The sequence below is a fragment of the Anabrus simplex genome, chromosome 1, assembly GCF_040414725.1.
Source record: "Anabrus simplex isolate iqAnaSimp1 chromosome 1, ASM4041472v1, whole genome shotgun sequence".
NCBI lineage: Eukaryota > Metazoa > Arthropoda > Insecta > Orthoptera > Tettigoniidae > Anabrus > Anabrus simplex.
The window spans coordinates 676110010-676134275 of record NC_090265.1 but is presented as its reverse complement, the minus strand read 5'-3'; the positions used below and the strand labels follow the sequence as shown (position 1 = coordinate 676134275).

Below are 24266 nucleotides of genomic sequence, written 5' to 3'. Positions count from 1 at the left end.
TTGTCATATTCATACCTTGGTCTACCCCTACCGTTCTTACCACCTACACTTCCTTCAAAAACCAACTGAACAAGTCCTGGGTGTCTTAAGATGTGTCCTATCATTCTATCTCTTCTTCTCGTCAAATTTAGCCAAATCGATCTCCTCTCACCAATTTGATTCAGTATCTCTTCATTCGTGATTCGATCTATCCATCTCACCTTCAGCATTCTTCTGTAACACCACATTTCAAAAGCTTCTATTCTCTTTCTTTCTGAGCTAGTTATCGTCCATGTTTCACTTCCATACAATGCCACGCTCCACACAAAAGTCTTCAAAAACATCTTTCTAATTCCGATATCAATGTTTAAAGTGAGCAAATTTCTTTTCTTAAGAAAGCTCTTCCTTGCTTGTGCTAGTCTGCATTTTATGTCCTCCTTACTTCTGCCATCGTTAGTTATTTTACTACCCAAGTAACAATATTCATCTACTTCCTTTAAGACTTCGTTTCCTAATCTAATATTTCCTACATCACCTGCCTTCGATCGACTGCACTCCATTACTTTTGTTTTGGACTTATTTATTTTCATCTTGTACTCCTTACCCAAGACTTCATCCATACCATTCAGCAACTTCTCGAGATCTTCTGCAGTCTCAGATAGAATAACAATATCATCGGCAAATCTCAAGGTTTTGATTTCCTCTCCTTGGACTGTGATTCCCTTTCCAAATTTCTCTTTGATTTCCTTTACTGCCTGTTCTATGTAAACATTGAAAAGGAGAGGGGACAAACTGCAGCCTTGCCTCACTCCTTTCTGGGTTGCTGCTTCTTTTTCAAAGCCCTCGATTCTTATCACTGCAGACTGATATTTATACAGGTTGTAGATAATTCTTCGTTCTCGATATCTGATCCCTATCATCCTCAGAATCATAAATAGCTTGTTCCAATCAACATTATCGAATGCCTTTTCTAGATCTACGAATGCCATGTACGTGGGCTTGTCCTTCTTGATTCGATCCTCTAAGATCAGACGTAAAGTCAGGATTGCTTCACGTGTTCCTACATTTCTTCTGAAGCCAAATTGATCTTCTCCCAACTCAGCTTCAACTTGTTTTTCCATTCTTCTGTAAATAATACGTGTTAAAATTTTGCAGGCATGAGATACTAAACTAATGGTGCGGTAGTTTTCACACCTGTCAGCACCGGCTTTCTTGGGAATAGGTATAACAACATTCTGCCGAAAATCGGATGGGACTTCTCCTGTCTCATACATCCTGCACACTAAATGAAATAACCTTACCATGCTGGTTTCTCCTAAGGCAGTCAGTAGTTCAGAGGGAATATCATCAATTCCAGGTGCCTTGTTCCTATTTAGGTCACTCACAGCTCTGTCAAACTCTGACCTCAAAATTGGGTCTCCCATTTCATCAGCATCAACAGCCTCTTCATGTTCCAGAACCAAATTATCTACATCGTTACCTTGATACAACTGTTGGATATGCTCCTGCCATCTTTCTGCTTTGTCTTCTTTCCCTAGAAGTGGCTTTCCATCTGAGCTCTTAATATTCATGCACCTAGATTTCCTTTCTCCAAAGGTTTCCTTGATTTTCCTGTATGCAGTATCTACCTTTCCCAAGACCATACAGTCTTCGACATCCTTGCACTTCTCCTTCAGCCATTCTTCCTTAGCTACCTTGCACTTTCTATCCACTTTATTCTTTAATCGCCTGTATTCTTTTCTGCCCTCTTCATTTCTAGCATTCTTGTATTTTCGTCGTTCATCAATCAGGTCTAGTATCTCCTGAGTTATCTACTGATTCTTAGTTGATCTTTTCTTCCTTCCTAACATTTCTTCAGCCGCCCTACTGACTTCATTTTTCATGACTCTCCACTCTTCCTCTATTGTGTTTCCTTCAGCCTTTTCATTTAGTCCTTGTGCAACATGTTCCTCGAAACAATCTCTCACACTTTTCTTTCAACTCGTCTAGATCCCATCTTTTTGCATTCTTTCCTTTCTTCAATTTCTTCAACTTCAGATGGCATTTCATGACCAACAAGTTGTGGTCAGAGTCCACGTCTGCTCCTGGGAAAGTTTTGCAATCCAACACCTGGTTTCTGAATCTCTGCCTAATCATAATGAAGTCTATTTGATACCTTCCAGTGTCTCCAGGTCTCGTCCACGTATACAGCCGTCGTTTGTGGTGTTTGAACCAAGTATTGGCTAGGACTAAATTATGATCAGTGCAGAATTCAACCAGCCGACTTCCTCTTTCGTTCCTTTGTCCCAATCCGAATTCTCCTACCGTACTACCTTCTCTTCCTTGGCCTACCACTGCATTCCAGTCTCCCATCACAATTAGATTCTCGTCACCTTTTACATATTGAATTAAATCGTCTATCTCCTCATATATTCTTTTGATTTCTTCATCATCCGCTGAACTAGTAGGCATCTAGACCTGCACTATTGTGATGGGCATTGGTTTGGTGTCTATATTAACAACAATAATTCTTTCGCTATGCTGGTCGTAGTAGCTTATCCGCTGCCCTATTTTCTTATTCATTATTAAACCAACTCCTGCATTTCCCCTGTTTGATTTCGTGTTGATAATTCGGTAGTCGCCTGACCAAAAATCCTGTTCTTCCTGCCAACGTACTTCACTTACACCAACTACATCTAACTTTAGCCTATCCATCTCCCTTTTCAGATTCTCTAACCTACCACAACGATTCAAACTTCTAACATTCCACGCTCCGACTCGCAGAATGTCAGTATCCTTCTTCCTGATGATCGCCCCCTCTCGTGTAGTCCCCACCCGGAGATCCGAATGGGGGACTAGTTTACCTCTGGAATATTTTACCCGGGAGGAAGCCATCATCAGTACATCATTCATACAGAGAGAGCTGCATGTCCTCGGGATCCTCCAGATCATAGAAAACTAAATACAGAGGCTGCACATAGGCTACGATCACCTTTCTTGAAGATAGTGATGATGGTAGCATTCTTCAAGTCGTAGGTACTTCTCGAGTTCCCCAAATCAAGAGGATGAGTGTGAAAAGTCTAGTCTTCAAGGGTATACCTCCATTTTGTATCAGTTCCAGAGGGATGTTATCAGAACCAGGAGCCTTTCTTGGTTTTAGCTGATTGAGTGCTTTGGTGAAGTCTCTGTATGTGGGTGGAACTGCCACCCATGGTTCTGAGGTTGCTCAGGGACATTACGAAGAAAGTCCTCAGCGACACTGGAGACACGATTTAGGAGTGCAGAGAAATGTTTCTTCCAATGCTCTAAAATTTCTCCATTATAAGTTAAAATAATGGAGTTGTCAGCACTCTTCAATGACCCCGATGCAGATCGAATTGGACCATATATCTCCTTTATGCCAGCATAGAAGCCTTGCAGGTCACGGGCATCAGATGGTCTTTGAAGTTCTTCAGATTTTTGTTGCCACCTGTTATTCTTGATTTCCCTAATTTATGCCTGACATTCTCCTTTAAGTTCCAAGAAATGTGATTTCTTCACATTGGAAGACGGATCTTGAAGATAGGATAGATGGGCTTCCCGTTTGGCATTGATCAGATATTTAATTTCTTCATTATTTTCATCAATCCAGTTTTGTCTTCTTTTGGTCACAAAAGCAATTGTTTCCTCAGCTGACTCAGTGATGACCTTCTGAAGCGTGGGACTCCTGATTTGTACTATCACTGGTGACTGGAAGACTAGCCAGTTTGTTTGAGATTTCATTTCTGTAATCTGTAGTAATGGATTCATTTTGAAGTTTAGAAGTATCAAATTTCTTTCTGGGCAGGTTGTGGATGGATCTTTTAGGTTTGCGACAGATTGAGATTCTCAACTGGCAAAAAAAAAAAAAAAAAAAAAGCTTATGATCTGTCCAGCAGTCATCAACGTTTCTTGCAGTCCTTGTAACAAGGACATCTTTTTTATCACATTGCCTGGTAATGATATAATCAAGGATGTGCCAGTTCTTTGAGCGAGGATGCATCCAAGGGGTCTTGTAGTGATTAGGCAGGCAGAACTGAGTATTAGTAATAAAGAGTTCATGTTCAGCAGATAAACTCAGGAGCAGTAGACCATTCGTATTACAGTTGCCAAGTCCATATTTTCCCATCACAATGTCCCATACAGTAAAACCTCGTTAATTTGAAGTCGTCGGGACTCAAAAATCGGACTTCGAATTACGCGATTTCGAATTAACCGCTAATTCGCAATTCAGAAGTACCAACCCTTACCACGTTACACAATATTCTAAGGCCCGTTACTGCATGCAGTTAACCTTGGTTCACAGTTTATACCTTTCGAATGCCATGAAAAAAGAACTATTTCCAAAATGTATCCAATAAGGTGCATTTACAGTATTCAAATAATGCACTTGGATATCTCACTGGCAAACATAACCTCACGCAACGAAAGAAAGAAAGAAAGAAAGAAAGAAAGAAAGAAAGAAAGAAAAAAGCACGATTCAAAGACGACGAGAAATCTATGCTGGCTCCCATGTGAAAGTGCTTTATTCATTGGATTACTATACTGTATGCATTTTAGATGCCTTGGGCCGATTGCAGAAACAATGACTAGTTTTAAGCCTTAGACATTGTCTACCTAAACAACGTCTAAATCATTCACGATCTTCCATTGCATAAACAATGTTCAGTCGATGTTTAACTAGACGTCCCTTAAAGTTTCAATTTTGATTTGAAAATGGAGACAGAAGTATCTTTCATACAACTCTTTGCTTGTCGCAACCAATGAAATTCGTTGGTGCGCGCGCCGAACGCCAATCAGCTGTTTGTCTTCCTACACATTACTCAAATATGGCTGAGCATGACTTGCCCACAGATAAGAGTATCGCTTTCGGTGCAAATTAAATATCATAATATTATCGACACTAAAGCGGGACGCCACCGTACGGGGAAGTGTAGCTTTCATTATAGCGTTGTTACAGTGAGTGTAATTTACTCATAAGTACAGTAGCTTCGACAAAGAGAAGATGAAGCAATAGTAATGTGTAACCGAGTGTGTTGTACGGGCCATATAGATGTAGCTTGCATTCTGGAGATCGTAGGTTCGAAACGCATCATCGGCAGCCTTGAAGATTGTTTTCCATAGTTCCCCTATTTTTACACCAGGCAAATACTAGGGCTGTTATTATGGCCACGACTCTTCTTCCCCATTCCTCCTTAAACGATAATCACCACCACTTGCCTTTTCCTATCTGATAGCTGCCAAAAACCTATGCGATTATATATATAAAAATCCCATACAACCTACTTTTTAGTTTTCACTATTATGTGTGTGTACTTGGCAGTAAATATAAGTGAATCTCTCCCGGTTGATGTATGTGACAGCCCTCAGACGATCGGGACACGTAATTGTGATATGTACGTAGTTCAAGTGACCTCAGTTCCATGGAAATTACCCCATGTATATAATAAAATATATCGATTGCCAAGAATTGTATTCAAGTTGACAGTTACCGGACTGTCACTTTGTCAGTCTCAAGAAACAAGTCTCTCGTAAAGCAAAACCTTATTTTATGATTATCTCCCTGTGCATGTCAAACGAATTGCTGCTATTTAGCAGCGGGCGACCCACAGAGAGGCCATCGGACTAACCTCTCTTCCTGGAATCGTCTCAACATGATGATACAAATTACATATTTCACGGTACATAACCTCTGATTGTGATTCACTCCTATCATTTGAGGTTAAACAGTGGTCTCAACAGTGTTTAAGCATGACCGGTTGAACATCGGTTTTAGACAGCGTCTAAGTGATAAATAACGTTTCTGCAATGCGGCAGCCATACTTAGGCATTGTTTAACCGTAGACATCGTCTAAATGCCGTTTCTGCAATCGGCCCCTTGTATTTACACAGAAAGTACCCGATGCCCTTAAAATCGAACTTTCCTATGACTCTATCCTTGTACGATTTCCCGCCATGGCACTCCTCTCGTATTTGAGAAATGTGAACACCTGCCGCGTCACAAAGTATCCTAAGACCCATTAATACATGCAATCACCTCGATTCACAGTTTAAACCTTTCAAATGCCATGGAAAAAATCTATTTCCGAAATGTATCCAAAAAGGTGCATTTTCAATGTTCAAATAATGCACTTGGATAAATCACTGACAAACATAACCTCACGCAACGAAAGAAAAAAATCAAAGACAAGGATAAATTATGCTGGTTCCCCTGTGCAAATGCATTATTTTTTGGATTTCTGTGCTTTATGCATTTTTAGATGCTTTGTACTGCCATGGAAAGTACCCAACGCCCTCAAATCATTGTGGCTTATCGAACTTTACTATGATGAGGGGATAAAGATTCTCGCTTCCATGTGCATTGCAACGCACTACTATGACCCCCACATCCCCCACCCTTGTACGATTCCCTGGCTGGCACTTTCTCCTTTAAAACCATAAGACCGTTTGGGCTCGCAATTAAAATAAAGCAATGCAGTTTCATCGGCAATGACAATATTGTTCGGTGCCTACGAATTTTATTAATACGAGTCATGTTTTTTCGTCAACTGTCGGCATCGCCAGTGTTCTGTTTTTCCACACACTGGCTGTTGCGTGATATTTCGGCGTTCCTTAAAAGGTTGAATACAAAAGAATTCTGATTTCATTTAACTTAGCAACCATGAAGCATGCTGTAGACCCACCGAAGTGAGTGTAAGTGTGGAAAGCTACCCCTCCACGTTCCGGGACACGCGTTCTATTACGACGCGGATGAATTTCGAGTTGAAATTACTCTATGACATACTATTGTTTTAAAATGTAAAGGCAGTTTCGAATTAAGTCTGGATTTCAGTAATGGGGCCGACATTGTACTTCGAATTACGAATTATCCGTATTTCGAATTAAACCATTTAAATAACATGCAAAACTGTATCTCATGTTTCCGGGAACGAGAGCTTCTTCGAATAGGCGGGATTTTGAATTAACCGATTTCGAATTATCAAGGTTCTACTGTAATTGGTAATCTTCACTAACTCTGGCGTTGAAATCGCCAAGTAGTAAGAGTTTGTCTCTTGGTGGTACTTTGGTGATAGTAGTGCTCAGCAGGTTGTAGAATTGCCGTCTTACTAATAAACGGTTTATAACTTTTACACAAGGTTTATACACCGTTTATGTGAAATTCGTTACTAATGAACCGTGTATAAGCCTCCTGTGTATACATCTGTTATAGTTATTGAATTGCTTATGCAGACTAGGACCCTACTATAAGCGTTGTACAGCAGCGAGAAGCGGAAAAAGAAATGAGTGAGCAGTTTATTTTCGTGGTATTTACTGTCTGCAGTAATATAATTGTGGTAAAACATTCGACTTATCCATTCAACATTGAACACACATTGAAGGAATGGATGATAACGTTGATGATTTTCACGATATTTTAAACATAGAAGACATACACCATTAGAGGTTATGGAGGCTAGACATCTTCGTAAAGTAAAACACTTCGAAGAGACGGAATGACAATGAATAACTATAAAAGAAATTATGGTTGGGCGTATTTTTGTGTAATAATGTGTTACTGCTTAATAGACTTTTGAAATTACTAGTTGATTATACATTATCTGCCTCTACAAAGATCTTTCTCAAATTTGAGTATAAAAAGGGACATACTCCTCGACATAAAAAATGGTATAACTTGAAAACCATAAGTAATGTGATTTCCATACTTTGTAGTTGAATACGCAGATACAGTATATGATGTATAAATACCTAATAGAAACTTTTTTGATCAAACCTTTCTTTTAGCTACAAAACAGTTTTTCCTTTCACCTGAAAAGTAAGGATTTTGGAATGTGTACCCTTTTCAACACACCGATTCAATTACAATGGCTTATGTTTTCCGTACTATCCCAGTTAGGAGCTCTTGATCTTTTCTTTCCATTTCTTTTGTGGTGTTCATTACACAAGCAAGCTGAAGAAGTGTTGATATCAATATAAGCCAATGTCCAGCTGTCTCAGTTTGTGTTACCACTGCCTTTTCGATATACCATGCTACTGCGTGACTTTCCGGAAAGTTTTGCTCATACATAACCAACAGAACCGATCATAAAGGCAATGAACGTGCAAAATACATCAGCGAACTGCAGGAAGAGATTCCTAAAGCTTGGAACGAGTGTATACGTACTGTATAGTAATACAATGCGTATACCACGTTTATTAGTAAGAAAAATATACAACGCTTATACAGGGTTTATTCACTATATAACTATACAAGTGTTAAACAACTGTATAAGGATTTTTATTAGTAAGACGGTTGGTCTTTAGCTTATACATCACCATCCAAGGTGGGAGCATATACGGATATGAATGTCATAGATTTGGCTCCAGAGAGTGGGATTCGGAGAGTCATAATTCTTTCGCAGACAGCGGTTGGAGTTAGCTTATAATCATTCACCAATGTGGTCTTCACAGCAAATTCAACACCATGAATGCAGTGTTCTCCCTCATCTTTTCCCTTCCAGACGATTGTGTAACCCGAGATGAACTCTGTAAGTTTACTTTCGCTGGACAGTCTGGTTTCGCTTAAGGCAGCAATATCAATGTTCATTCGTCCAATCTCATGGGTGACAAGCACTGTTCTTCTCTCCAGTCTGTTATTGTCTTTCAAATCAAGTAGAGTTTGAACATTCCAGGTTCCTATAATCAAAGTTTTGGTAATCTTTGTTTTTCGACCGCATAAGGGGTGACCCGCTGGGTGCAGCCTCCCAGCCGGCTGAGTGTGACTACCGATGTTTAGCCCACATTTTCTAGGGCCTTCCCCATTCAGGGTGCGCAGCGGTGATCCTAAATAGACCTGCCCAAACATAGATGCAGGACCGAATTCCTGAGAAGTCATGGGGTCTCAGAAAGACGATCACACGTCTGCTGCCAACGTGCAGGTCTGAACTAGAGGCTTCCAGTTTCACCCAAAAACTTGCCTCCACCATCCTTATCCCATCGCTGTTGGACTTGGGTTGAAGGGCGTGACAGCAGGAAAAAGTGCCACAAACGGGATTTTGTTTAAGGTGGATCGCAGCTTGCAAGGAAGTGACCCACACACTATGATCTCGGAACTATACCCTGCGGCACATATGAAATGCAACATGCAGGTTCTAGTACCATGACTGCAACCTGACTGCCGCAGACTCGAAATACCATTGAGTTGCGCCTTTACAGCCAGTCCGTCTGGCATGACCACATCCGCCTCCACGACTGATGAGAACCACAAAGAGGAGTTTCCTCCGTCCATTTTGTTGTTGGGCTAAAGACACAGATGATGGGTTCCAGTGTCATTTCCTACGCTGAGGGGACCATCACCCCAAGGGGCTCATCTGCCCAAAGCCGTTGGCCCCTATGGAGGGTATAGCAAAAAATTCCTTGGAAGAGTTGAGAATGTGAGTGATGAGCTGGTGAATGGGACAGTGGGACTGAAGAAAGCGAGATGGAGATATAGTACTGCAATTGACATACTTAGTAACGTGTGGTTAGCGGATGCAAGAAGCAGTAGGTATAGTGACTGTTCCTCCCAAAAGCCGACCTACAACTTGTATTATGTTACTTTTATATCCTAATACTCCATTCTAATACTACAGTATAATGGGTATACAGGAACATGATCCTGAAAGTAACCATTTGTCTCATTCCTACTCCTTACCGTATGGCAAGTTGTCGCCACTATCACTTTCCAAAACTGCTCCAACATCTCTTGCATCAGTCTGACCATTATCAAATTCTACATCTGAATGAATATCTTCCAAACACAAAATAATTTCCTCGGGACACATTCTACGATCACAAGTGGAAGCCATGGTGCAGAGAACAGGGTTTACATTCACGTAACAGAAGATAAACACTTTTATTCCACAATTGTCTATTCATAAACTAACGAACTATGTACCGGGCGAGTTGGTCATGTGGTTAGGGGTGGGCAGCTGTGAGCTTGCACCCGGGAGATAGTGGGTTCGAACCCCACTGTCAGCAGCCCTGAAGATAGTTTTCCGTGGTTTCCCATTTTCACACCAGCAAATGCTGGGGCTGTACTTTAATTAAGGCCACGGATGCTTCCTTCCCACTCCTAGGCCTTTCCTATTCCATCATCGCCATAACGTAAGATCCATCTGTGTCGGTACAACATAAAGCAAATTTAAAAACAAAATAAAATATGTAACTGAAAATGTAACATATGGGTTGCAGCATGTTTCAAGTAAATCTAGTTTATTCAAGGGCAGCAATGAGAGCTCAATGTTCAAACTGAATTAACTCGACTGCGGCACTGGTGGACTACTTAAATTGATCACAGCATTGGGATGGTTAAAAAATGGATTGAAAATAAGTAAATTTGCTCATATAAGCAACTGTACTCACCTGAACAAAATCAGAACATGCCATCATGAATACCAATGGGCACCAAAACTATCAGAAAGAGAAGTGCATTTCTCAGTACCAGCTTCCAGTCTGATGGAACAGCAAATGGCATCACAGCGTAAGTAAGATTGTGTACTTCATGCGCGGCACACACAAAGATGAACGACGTGACTATCACATTGAGCACAGGGTAACCAGGTACGAGAACTAGCACCCCATGAATGTCTGCTGCTAGCCAGATGTGATACTGACTGATGAACAACTCCAACGAGATGCGGCCAAACCATGCAAAGAAGCTGGAATATCGCGTCCTTAACACCCCGGAAATGTTACGCAGCACTATGTAACTTACAATCTGTAAAAAATAAAACAAACACCACAGAATGATTGAGGTCTGAAACATAGGTGAGACAGCTGTTCCTCATGAGTAGAAATAGTGGCAGCCACCTCCTCTGTTGCATATAACAGGGGTTCCAAATTTGTAAGGGCTCAAGGGCCACATTGGAATCCTTAGGCATGATCGCGGGCTGCAGTTAAAAAAGGCCAATTTTTGTAAAATTCCGCAAATAGAACACAGGTACCAGTAAGAAATAATATGTGTAGTTCAACTGAAATGAAGGTCTGATAATTTTAATTGCTTCAAACACTATTTTACAATTGCATAAAAGAGTGTAATTAAAAATAAACAATATTATACCCACGGCAATTGAATTTTGAAGAAGTGTACCCAACAATGTCAGTTCATTTGAAATAATATTTGACAAACGACAAAAAAAAAGGGGAGGGGGGGAGGAATACCTAAAGACAAACTGAAATTAATAATCTAGTCAAAACTTAAAAGAAGGACAATTTAGTGGGAGTAGCATCAAGGGAACAATGACATACAGTTGTAAGAGCCTAAAATCCCAGCAATTATTTCCAGGAGTACTTCCCTGGAAATGCCTTTGAGTGAACAGCACTATGTACCAGCCAGCACTTCCAATGAGAGAAGAATTGATACACCAATGGCAATTAAAGTATGTCTTGGTATTCACTGCATGCTACTTAGCATAAAATATCTATAGTAAGGTTGGCATAGAGTTCAAGATTTGGTATGGATCCCATTACTATTTGTATAATGGTTAAGACCTAGCACTGCCATTCATGAGGGCTAATTTTCTGCCAAAGTTTAGATTTTAATTTGTTTAAATCAAAAATATATATATTTTTTTTTGCTATGGGCTTTACGTCGCACCGACACAGATAGGTCTTATGGCGACGATGGGATAGGAAAGGCCTAGGAGTTGGAAGGAAGCGGCCGTGGCCTTAATTAAGGTACAGCCCCAGCATTTGCCTGGTGTGAAAATGGGAAACCATGGAAAACCATTTTCAGAGCTGCCGATAGTGGGATTCGAACCTACTATCTCCCGGATGCAAGCTCACAGCCGCGCGCCTCTACGCGCACAGCCAACTCGCCCGGTCAAAAAATAATCTATTCAGATCAAGTGAATACTTAAAAAGAAGAAATAATATTAAAGAATGAATTAGTTCTGACTTGGGTCTATAAAGGGTATAAAAATCAATATATTTTTGAATGAGCTATGAAATATTTTTGTAAATTTTCTTCACATTTCTTAAAATATAATTTTAAAATCCCTTGAAGGCTGCAAATTATTTGAAAACCCCTGGTTATATAACTATGAGGGAGCTACTAAGGACAGGAAAATACTACAGGATGAAAATAATGACAAGCTGTTGTAGTCAGAGAGAATAAAATTCAAACAGTTTCAATTACCACATGCAGGCATTTTAATTTGTTGCTGTTTAGGTTACCTGCTTGTCAATTTTGACACTCTGTTTTACTGTACCAGATGGTGGGCAAATCAGATCTCTGTTGGATGACCTATGGTGGGCAGAACTGCAGGAACTGGTAGTATGATAATAGATTATATTCACAATGTGTTTACACAAATGTCATTCCAGCTACTGTTCAGCCACTTTCCCTTCTACCTAAATACATCTTATTCATGTACCCTACTATTAAAATTTAAAAAAAGTTTTATCATGTTTTACTTACAGGCACAAATACAGTGTAGGAGTGGATTTCGTTGCACTCCAGTTTGTTCCTGCACAGGAACGAGAAGGTGGTGTAGCTGCCCAGACCGATGAGCGACACCAACGTTGCAGACAGAGCGATGCCTGGCGAGAATAAGTTACTGTGGTTGTTGTCGTCCAGAAAGTTATAGCGCTGGGCCAGCAGATACGCCACAGCAAATACCATCCCGAATGATATACTGCAAATACAACATATACATCTGATCAGTAACCCTAAAGTTACTGGATCCATTCACAGAGGCTCCCCCATGTTTGTGTGATGCATGTTGGTCACTGCTCTCCTTTCTTTCAACAAATAAAAAAAGAAATGTTATACTGCCGTCATTGAGGAAACCAGTCCTGCTGTAAACATCTTCTCATGTTAACGTTTATTGGTTGATGCTATTGAAGAACACCCACACGGAGACATAAAAGCAGTTCATTAGCCAGGTCATGGCATAATGCGATCTTACATGCAAAATGTCCATAATATAATTTCTCAAATAATTTTTCTGAAAAATATGCGAGAACTGATTTGTATTCAAGCAAGTAATTCAAATTGAAGAGTGTCGCTATGTTGTATCTCTCACCTTTATGACATCGTCTGTTCGTGCCATGTTCAACTTGTAACCTCTATGACATCGTCTGTTCCCTGGAAGGCTCAATTAAAGTTTTACCCCAATGAGTTGGTGTGGATCTTGGTAAAGGGATATTTTGTGCGTATTAAGTTTTTATATGTTAAAGTCGTAGAACTCAGGACATTAATGAAGCTCTGGTGAGTGCATGTGCCGTGCCTTAATTTATCACATGGCGGCAGAAGAGCTCAGATTCTGGGAATCGGATGGTCTGTGCAATATGACTGTCGACTGTCTTGTCATTAACCCCTTGAATTCTAATATAATGATCTACATCTATAACACAGAATACCAATTTAAAATAGGTGATGCCAGGTAAAACATACCGTATCAACGGTAGCATACATATATTTTACAACATATTTGGATAAAAACTTGTCAACATGTTTATAATTTCAGTACCTAACACTGGTATGGGAACTCTTGGAACAGGCAGGAAGATTACCCCACATTTCTCACATTCCCAAGTTGTTTCACTGCATTTTCCATCTGAAGTGCAAACTTTGCAGGCTTTGGTGGGATGAAGTTTCTTTGCAGAAGCAGGAATATGCCTAGGGAAATGTGCCCATGTCTTTGCTTGCAGTCTAGTTGGGCAATCTCCGTTCGAAACCCGTCCTCTTCCTGTGTAATTTGGCAATGTTACAGATTCCAAAATCTGTTCTGCCAGGTCCATGCAAAATGCTGTGAACTTTTGTGTTCTTTCCTGCACTACTTTAGAACGGATAATACATATATTCCTGTAACCTTTCATGAATTTTCTCATAATAGGAAAATAGGCAACCACATGATCATGTCTGTCCATTCCTGCCACTCCCCTGTTGTAGTCCAAGACCAATGACAATGAGGGTTTCCTGATGCACTCTACTGCACCATCTGCTACTTGACCCTTTCTGTTCCCTCTCTTTCTGTTCTTAGCCCCACTGGCCACCATTTCCACACCTCTGTGCTTTGAAGTTAGCATGTAAACATCCTTGCGGTCATGCCATTTTATTGCTACTACACCGTGATTTGACCTTCTGTCTGTTTTGCCTTTCTACAGTTGTTTCTTTCCTAAATCCTTGAGCATCAACTTTCTGTTTCTTCGTACAGTTCCTGTGGTATCTAATCAATATATGAAAAAATGTTTCCACCTAATCGATACCTTTCTTTTTATTTAGCCCTCTTTCCCGGAGGCCCCGGGTTCGATTCCCGGCCAAGTCAGGGATTTTTACCTGGATCTGAGGGCTGGTTCGAGGTCCACTCAGCCTACGTGATTAGAATTGAGGAGCTATCTGATGGTGAGATGGCGGCCCCGGTCTAGAAAGCCAAGAATAATGGCCGAGAGGATTTGTTGTGCTGACCACACGACACTTCGTAATCTGCAGGCCTTCAGGCTGAGCAGCGGTCACTTGGTAGGCCAAGGCTCTTCAAGGGCTGTAGTGCCATGGGGTTTGGGTTTTGGCTACTTATAAAAACATATCAGGACATGTTTTGATTGCTTTGCGATCATCATCAGCTGTTTACATAAAAGCTTAGATAAAAACAGCATACAACAATCACATAGTTTACATTTAAAAAACTGGTGTTAGAAAGGGACGTACGAGTTGGAGGAGGGGGGGGGGGAGGTAGTGTGCGGAGGGGCATGGTTGTTACTAGGATGTTAAACTTAAATAAATTAAAATTACTATCTATGGACTAGAATGTCTTTGGTTTCATTTTAAGTCCCGAAGGCTTAATAAAATCACTTGTTTAAAAAACGAAAAGATTTTTTAGTGTTATGATCCTGAAGAAAAGTTTTTTGCTAGAGTCTGTTTCTTCTTTACTTGACTTCTTGTTTCTTCCACGTCACTTTTGTACTGTACTATGAAGCGTGATTCTATGGTATTCGTGTTTCTGCTACGAAGTTCCACAAATAATTTAGATGATAAGAATACCAGTTATCTAAGTAATGTGCCATTCCACTGTTCCAGAAATAAAACTCAATCGAGTTGGGATGAACGTGATTACCGATAACGAAGTTAAACACAATGCTAGTTGCTTTACGTCACATCAACACAGATAGGTCTTATGATGACGATGGAAAAGGAAAGGGCTAGGAGTGGGAAGGAAGTGGCCGTGGCCTTAATTAAGGTACAGCCCCAGCATTTGCCTGGTGTGAAAATGGGAAACCACGGAAAACCATCTTCAGGTCTGCCGATAGTGGGGTTCGAACCTACTATCTCCCGAATACTGGATACTGGCCGCACTTAAGCGAATGCAGCTATCGAGCTCGGTTTAAACACAATGCATAAATTTTTAAAAAAATGTCTAAGAAGTTTAGTATGATGTGAAGTTGAAATATTCAAGATCATATTGGCAGTGGTAAAGACAAAATAAGAATTTGAATTGTTAAAACCAACACCATTAGGAACACACAAATGAAAGAGCATTCAAAGGAAGCAGACACATTACGATCGTCAAGCTAATTAAGTCTCATAAAGCTATTGAGAAAGACGCAAATTCACGAAGGAAAGAATATTTATAGCGTTTAGATAACAAAATAATGCGTAAATATAAGAAGATTAATTTAATATACGCGTTATATAATTTAAATACAGAGAGGATTGATCAGCAGCAATATTGAAGACGATAGGAACAAGGCCTTGACCAGAGAGGAAATAATTCGATACAACGCAGCGTCAACACATAATAATTCATAAAACAATTCTATAGGACGTAAAACTGAAATAATAGCAGATATATTGGAGATCTGGTAGCAATTAAGTCTACACAAAGCAATCTGAAATTGAATCTCATTGTAAAATTATGTTAGAACGCTTTGATAACATCCATATGTTACAGCTGAATTTCATCAATGTGTTTTATCTTTTCAATTGAACAATTCAAGATCGCCATGGCTTGAGGCAGACTATCCGGATGATACCGAGCTGAACTGACACGGCAGAGAGGAACCTGGACCCCAGATGACATCTCGATAACCAGCGGAATAAAATGACCATCACCCAGAGCTGTGGAGGATGAACAAAAGTTGATATCATTCCGGAAACAAAGGAAAAAGGATAAGTTCCTTCAAATAAATGTATATAATTGATATGTAGGGAGAAGTATAGCTCATTTGTAGTTAAACTTTAGGTGGTATAATGTTATTGTCTTCAGAATGACCTAAACTGTGTTAGATTCTCGTGAGTGATTTATTTATTGTGTCAATATGAGGGAATAGGTAGTCTTCCTAAGAAACAAGACTAACTCCTGTTAGGGAATGCGATATAATATTGTGATAATGATATTTCAATGAAATCAAAGAATCCCAACATGTTATGCCATGACGTATGTGAAGTGATTATGAGTGGAATATTTTACGATCTTTGATAAAATGCCGAATGACGTGTTAATATATGGATATGATGGCAGACAGGAGACATGTTAATGTTAGTTAAGAAGATACTGATCCAATGACATGAATGGTCGAGAATAAAATGATTTATGCGTCAAAATAAGTTATATAATGGAATATTTGAAAGAATAGGAAGAGATATGAAATAGGAAATGAAGATGTTATGATGTTATATGAATGTAATGAGGAATGAACTGAAGGAATATATATTGCTACGATGATATAATATTGAAGAGAAAGATGAGATTATTGACGCAAACTAGGATCGTATATGTTTATGATGCAATGACGAGAATCCATATCCCATGATAGTGATGACGTATTGCAATATTTATAAAATATTATGGCAGGACAAGATCATCAAAAGATATCCTTATGAAATAAGTCGTTCATTAAATTGATCATTTTGACTTGGTATTTCTATTGTAAATTAGCATTTTCTTAAAAATTAATTATGGCATACATAAGTTAACATGGATCATCATCATCAATGTCCCACTCCAGTCTCCTGGGTGTGGTTAACAAGCCTCCTCCACATTTCCTGCTACATTACTTCCGCTACATCCAATCCAGCTTCTCTAATGTCATTTCAAATCTGATCCATCCACCTTCTCGGTCTTCCAACTGTTCTCTTTCCTTCAATTTCTCTTTCTAATTCCCTTCTTGCTACCCGTCCCTTTCCCATTCTTTTTACATGTCCAAACCATCTCAGTCTTGCTTTCTGTATCTTCTGTACTAACGGTTCTATATTTAGCTCTACTCCGATTTTAATATTTTGGATTCTATCTCTTCTTGTCTTTTTAACCGATGTTCTTAAAAATTTCATTTCTACTGCTTGGATCTTACTATCTTGTCTCTTACTAGTTACCAGCGTTTCTAGTCCGTATGTTACAACTGGTATGAAATACTGTTTATATAATGTTAACTTCGTTCTCTTGGGTACTTTGTCATCCGATAAAAGCTCTCCGACTTAATGCTGTTCCTTTACTTAGTCTGTTATTAATTTCAGGGTTGATTTCATTACTTCCATTAATAATGCTATTCAGATATGTAAACTGTTCTACATTCTCTAACCGTTCTCCGTCTATGTTCACTTGGTTTCTCTTTTTCTCTTTTCCACAGTGAATGACTACAGTTTTCTTTTAAATAATTACCATTCCAAACTCCTTCAGATTTTCATTCCAAATGTCCAGTCTCCTTTGAACGCCCTTTTCCCCCTTTCCTCAAATCACCACATCATCTGCAAATATCAAAGCATTTACTTCATCACTACTGATACTCTGTTTTACACTTTTTATGATTTCATCCATCAATATAATAAACAATAATGGCAACAGTGCACTTCCTTGCTTGAGACCTCTTTTTGTATAAAATGTTTCAGAGTCACCACTCCCCACTTGTACACTGCTTTTACTCTCATGATAGAACATTTTTATCTTGTTAATTAATGATTTTGGTACATTCCTTTTCAGTACGCATTCCCATACCTGTTTTCTCTTAACTATCATAAGCTTTTTCCAAGTCCAAAAATATGAAGGTGATTTCCTTGTTCCTTTCCAGGTATTTTTCCATTATCATTCATACTGTAAATATCAAGTCTACTGTTGATCTATTTGATCTAAAGCCATGTTGTTCTTCCTCTAACTGTGTTTCTATTATATCCCTCAGTTTTTGTCTGTGACTTTCTCCATTATTTTTAGCTCATGTGATAATAGGGTTATACCTCTATAATTAACACATTTCTTCCTATTTCCTTTTTTGAACAGTCGTACAATGCTTCCTTGTTGCCAATCTTCAGGTATCTTTTCATCCATATGGCACTGAGGGCTCATAGCTACTGTAGTCCACTGCTTCCTGCTGCCTTAAACATATCAGCATTGAATTTGTCTTTTCCACTTGCTTTACCTTTGGTCATTTCTTTCACTGCCCTTTCAAGTTCCATCCATTTTATCACATTCTCTTCTTTTTCTCCATCCATTATTTCCATTTTCTTATCTCCTTCTTTCTCCGAGCAGTCATCCTCATTAAAAAGTTTTTCAAAATATTTTGCCATCACCTTCTGAAGACCCTTTTCATCATGTACTGTACTAGAGATCCATCTTCTCTCTCTAATACCTTGATTTATTCTTTTCGATTTTATTGCTCTGTATAATAGTTTCTAATTTCCTTGACTATCTTGCTCAATTTTGTTTGTAAACTCTCCCCAACATTTCTGCTTTTCTTCCTTGATACTCCTCTTTACTTGTATTCAATCTTTTATATTCCACATGTAACCTTATCTTATTCTCATCCCTCTGATATGTTTTTTTGCTTTTCCTTATCCATATCTTTCTTCACCTTGTTCCTTTATTTTATTTCTTTCTTTATTTTATCTGTCCACCATAGTGTCTCCTTTCCCTTATTCTTTGTTTTTGTTTTCCCGCATACCTCAATTGCTGCTTACACAAATGTCTGTCTTAAAATTGTCCCAATCTTCTTCTCCACTTCATATTTCTGTGTTAGGCAATTTCCTTTTTATACAATCTTGGAATGCCACTCTTTTATCCTCCTCCATCAACTCCCACGTCCTGATCTTTGGTTTTTTCTTCAGTATAATTTTCGGGATGTTTACTGGTTTTAATTCCACAAATAATAATCTATGATCACCTTCCATACTTTCACTGGGGATTATCTTCGTATTCATGATGTATCTTCCCCATTCTTGGTCTGTTATTATAAAATCGATGAGTGTTCCATGGATAGTTATTACTACTTTCTATAGAGAATATAAACGAATTGATATCACATAATATCTTTGAGAATGATATTCCCTATATATCTAATTCATTTGCATGAGGACACATACACAAGAACCTCGTTTATCCCGCCCTCATTAATCCGGATCTCCGGTATATCCAGATAAAAAAAAATATTTTTACTCGTACAGCATTTCTTTTACGGCGTCAACTCTTCTTGAGTGTCTTTTCTGCCAAGGATAATTAGGACAGGAATTGGAAGTAATTTGGCCAGGTCCATCAAATGTACTGTTCCGGTGTTCGCCTGGAACTGAGAATGGGAAACCGTGCAAAACCATTCCCAGGACGGCCGAGGTGGGATTCGAATCTACGCTCTTCTGAATGCAACGCAGTATTAATTCACTGCTGGTGAATTTGAAAATGAAACCGGTGTTCAATCAGAAGAAACAATGACTCATGGAGAGGCAACAACGCAGCTGGACAAACTGATGGCCTATTTAGAATCCTTGACTGAAACCACACCGGCAGAACTGTTGTTAGTAAAATGTCTTGGTGATCATGCTGCACGCAAACGCTATACAAATGTAAAACAGAAAAAACTTGCACATTATTTTAGTGCAAAAAACAATAGTAATTGTACGAAAAGTGTTCTTATATTTTTTTGTACAAGTGAAAAAAGGTATTACTGTACAACTTATGTTAATAGACTATATAACATGTACTATATTTGTTTTTTATTTTTTTCCCGGATTATCTGGATCTGTGATAATCTGGATCAGTTCCGGTCCCACTTAATCCAGATAAACGAGGTTATTGTGTACTGATGTTTAGACATACCGTACTTGAGAATCTAAATTATGTTCAATGACTGATTTATGTTGGAAAATGATTTAATATATGACATGATGCTGGTCAATATTATAATTTCAAATGAATAGTAGCACATGTTTGCTACTGAATGAGAAACGTATCGTTTTCCAGAAATTAACTTGTGATACTCCGAAAGAAGATGTATAGATCTTGTCCTAAGAAAAACTAAAAGAATATTGACAAAAACTAATGTACATAAATAATTATAATATTTTAACTTAACCATTAATTTCCCATGCAGATATGTATTTATTTTATCAGTTTCTTTTATGAATATTATATGAAAGTAAGATAATAGTTCATTTCAATTGTGATTTTTTTAAAAATATGCAACAAATACAACAGTGAACATTAACGAAAACCTCTAGATCAAATGTTAATTAATCGATTTATGGATTTTAACTTCATAATTCCATTTTACTTTACCCACATTTTTATATTGTTTGAATAAATGACAGCAGTTAAGATGTATATGACATGTTATTTATAATTTCGATAATAATGTAAGGTAAATTAGAATTGAGGCATTGCAGCCCAATGATAGGTCGGATGGAGATATCCATCATGATTAATGATAGATAAAATTTTGATTAGCGTATCTTGATCCCATGTAAAAAAAAATATTATGAACCCTGAGAGACTGGTCGGGATTTCTTTTACGTGACCCAATCTGGACACAGGAAGGGCATAGTAAAGATTATATCCCTTGTCAAAGATAGGTTCTGCCAGTTCTAGCACTACATTTTCACTTGCACTCAGCCCACTTCCTACAAGTAAATCATTACCAGTATAAATTTTAAATTCTACACAGTAGCCTGAACTGGATTCGCAAAGTTTATAAAATTTCACTCCAAACCTAGCATGCTTGGAAGGATTGAACTGCAAGTAAGATAAACACCCTCTGAATTTCATCGGTGACTCGTCAATAGCTACATCCTGCTGTGGAAGATAAAGGGACTGAAATCTGTTATTTAGATAGTCCACAAAACTCCTTTCTTTTCTTACCTTATCACCGGCATCTCCAGTTTCGTTATCACGAAAATGCAGAAACCTTGAAATAAGTAAGAAGCGCACAAACTGCATTGTCTTACTGAACAGCGCAGTTTCAACAATACCCGTCTTTGACCAGTTCATTTTCACTGAGGGCTTTTTTTACTTGAGCCATAATAATGCATAGTGCAAAGTAACCCTTCATTTCATCATTATTAGTGTCAAACCATTTATCGTCATAAAGTTTTTGGTTATAGTTCGAATTGGATAAACACTGGTTTGCGTATCTGTTTATTTTTGTAGTTATCACTGTCTAGAATTAATCAGTCAGAAGATACGCGAAAGCCTCTAATGCTGAGGGTTTATCACCGTGACTATGAGAAACTACTGCAGATAGAGATGGTACGGTAATAAATTTACATATACCTGGTATGTTATCATCAACTTTCCATTCCCAATCTCTTTCAGTTGACCGTGATCTAGCACGAATGTTGGGCCGCTTTGATTGTGGACGGCTGTGTGTTGTCTAACTCTTTATCTGAATTACTGTCACTTTCTGACGAAGATTCATTGCTTTCATAATTCATAAACTCTTGATCATCACCTGCTGATTCACATGAGACCACTATCACCACTTTCTCACAAATAAGTTCTGATATCTAACTCACTCAAATGTTTACATCTGTGCACAGCCATAGTGACAAGGAAATACCGTAGCGGAGGACACCCACCTAATTTTCAAGGATTTAGGTAACATAAACAACAGTACTGATATCATCTCTTTCCAAAGACATTAAAGAAAGAATATGGAGCAGCATAACACTACCATATATTTTTGTCATGCAAAACTATTGATACCAACACATGACAAAGTTCAGCACGTCTCTGACACGTGGTCCGGCTCTTTGGTCTTGGTGGCTGACCACGTCTCTGACACGATTTTTGATGGCAATGGGTTAATCTGAATGATACAAGCAGCAGTGAGAAAGTGGAGATAAGAATTCAACTTGGAAGAAGTTCATCCTTTATTAGACTTTAATTAGGTAAATAACTTTTTTTTTTTTAAATACTGCTTTTTCAAAACTATATTTCCTTCAACAATTTAATTTTAATGAAACATTAAAAGAGTAATTTCTTCCTTGTATGTGTTGCTGCAAATTATGTCTTACATATTTACATTTTGGCCATACCTTCAAACCTATCAACCTTCCGTAATGGAATATGAAATTAGACAATTTCTTCTTAGCATTCCATTATATTTTCACAAAGACTCTGGATGTTTATACTCATGTGATTTGATGATAATAATAATAATAATAATAATAATAATAATAATAATAATAATAATAATAATAATAATAATAATGTTATTTGCTTTACGTCCCCCTAACTACTTTTACGGCCTTCGGAGACGCCGAGGTGCTGGAATTTAGTCCCGCAGGAGTTCTTTTACGTGCCAGTAAATCTAGCGACATGAGGCTGTCGTATTTGAGCACCTTCAAATACCACCGGACTGAGCCAGGATCGAACTTGCCAAGTTGGGGTTAGAAGGCCAGCGCCTTAACCGTCTGAGCCACTCAGCCCGGCTTATGCAATTTGATATCACAATCACGTTTCTTTTAACCTGACAATAAATGCTAGTGTTTCTCTGAAAAGATTCAACGTTGCAGTTGCCTGCAGACCGTAACTATTAAGGTGTCAAATCTTTATGCTCTGACTCTGAGGTTTTTGCCAGTTTGAATTTGGGAGATGGGATAGGAAATGGCTAGGAGTGGGAAGGAAGCAACTATGGCCTTAAATAAGGTACAGTCCCAGCATTTGCCCGGTGTGAAAATGAGAAACCGCAGAAAACCATCTTCAGGGCTGCTGAGAGTGGGGTTCGAACCCACTATCTCCTGAATGCAAGCGGATAGCTACATGACTCAAAATGAGCGGGCATTTCCTCGGTAGCTAGTAGTCTATAAAGAAAAAAAACACATTAAAAAGCTATCTTTTGATTCATAAAAGTATGCTTCCTTCCTGTATTTTAGTACTTTCAATTAGGACTTGATCGTCTCTATTCCGCAATTATCCGAAGTTAACAAATGCTTCTTGTATTTTATGGGACTGTCATTGTAATAAAATACGTTCTTCAAAATATGTTACATTTTGTATGAAAATATGAAAAATTTCCTGAACATCAGTTAAAGGCCACTTACCTGTATCTATCAAGTTTCCATCGAAACCACCACTCGTGTATATCATCGTCTGTTGTGACAAATAGCGCTTTCCACGGTCGTGTCACAAACACTTTTTCAAAGAATACCTAGAAAAAATATGAAAAACCCAATGATCTGTACTATTTTATCGTAAGAATGAAATTCTACTGTACACTTTCAGAACAAAGCAAAAACAAGCTTGTGGTTTTACATGACTGTTGGATAATAATAATAATAATAATAATAATAATAATAATAATAATAATAATAATAATAATAATAATAATAATAATAATAATAATAATAATATTGTTCTTTTCATGTCCCACTAACTACTTTTACAATTCTTGGGAGATACAGAGGTGCTGGAATTTTATCTTTCAGGAGTTCTTTTATGTGCTGGTAAGTCTATCCACAGGAGGCTAATGTATTTAAGCACCTTCAAATGCCACTGGTCTGAGTCGGGATCCAACCTACCACATGCATTGGCCACAATTCAAACCACAGCCACCTTGGTCAGAAGCCAGCAACTCAGCTATCATGCCTCCTTACTTTTGGAACAGGAATGAGAATGGAAAGATGGAGGCTCTCACAGTTCAGACACAAATTTATTCTTCCAGTTCTCTAAGTGGAATTCTGCCATTTTATCAAAACAGTTACCACCAGAGAGATCTTCCCAACTTGTGAGGAAAATGACTTCGTCCTTTTTTTAAAAGGAATAAAGGAATAAATGAATAAATGAATAAATAAATAAATCAAATACATAAGCTCAAGGCATATGCTGCCCATTAAGGGCTATGACCTGCAAAGAGGGAGCTTCCATGGATCAGGCGGCCTCTCACCGCTCGATAACGTGGTTCAAATCCTGGTCACTCCATGTGAGATTTGTGCTGGACAAAGCGGAGGCAGGACAGGCTTTTCTCCGGGTACTCCAGTTTTCCCTGTCATTTTTCATTCCAGCAACGCTCTCCACTATCAGTTCATTTCATCTGTAAGTCATTAATCGTTGTCCCAGAGGAATGCGACAGGCCTCGGC

At 38.5% G+C, this 24266-nt stretch overlaps 1 protein-coding gene across 1 annotated transcript in view; it reads right to left on the bottom strand.

The window, feature by feature from the left end:
- LOC136872044 (N-acetylneuraminate 9-O-acetyltransferase) overlaps positions 1 to 24266 on the bottom strand; it is a 191061-nt gene that overhangs the window by 9029 nt on the left and 157766 nt on the right. Inside the window, exons 13-15 of the mRNA XM_067145876.2 lie at positions 23231 to 23337; positions 12413 to 12629; positions 10357 to 10711 (exon numbers count right to left, since the gene is read on the bottom strand). Of these exons, the coding sequence (XP_067001977.1) occupies positions 10367 to 10711; positions 12413 to 12629; positions 23231 to 23337 (669 nt within the window). The 3' untranslated portion in view covers positions 10357 to 10366. The remainder of the gene's footprint in view (positions 1 to 10356; positions 10712 to 12412; positions 12630 to 23230; positions 23338 to 24266) is intronic.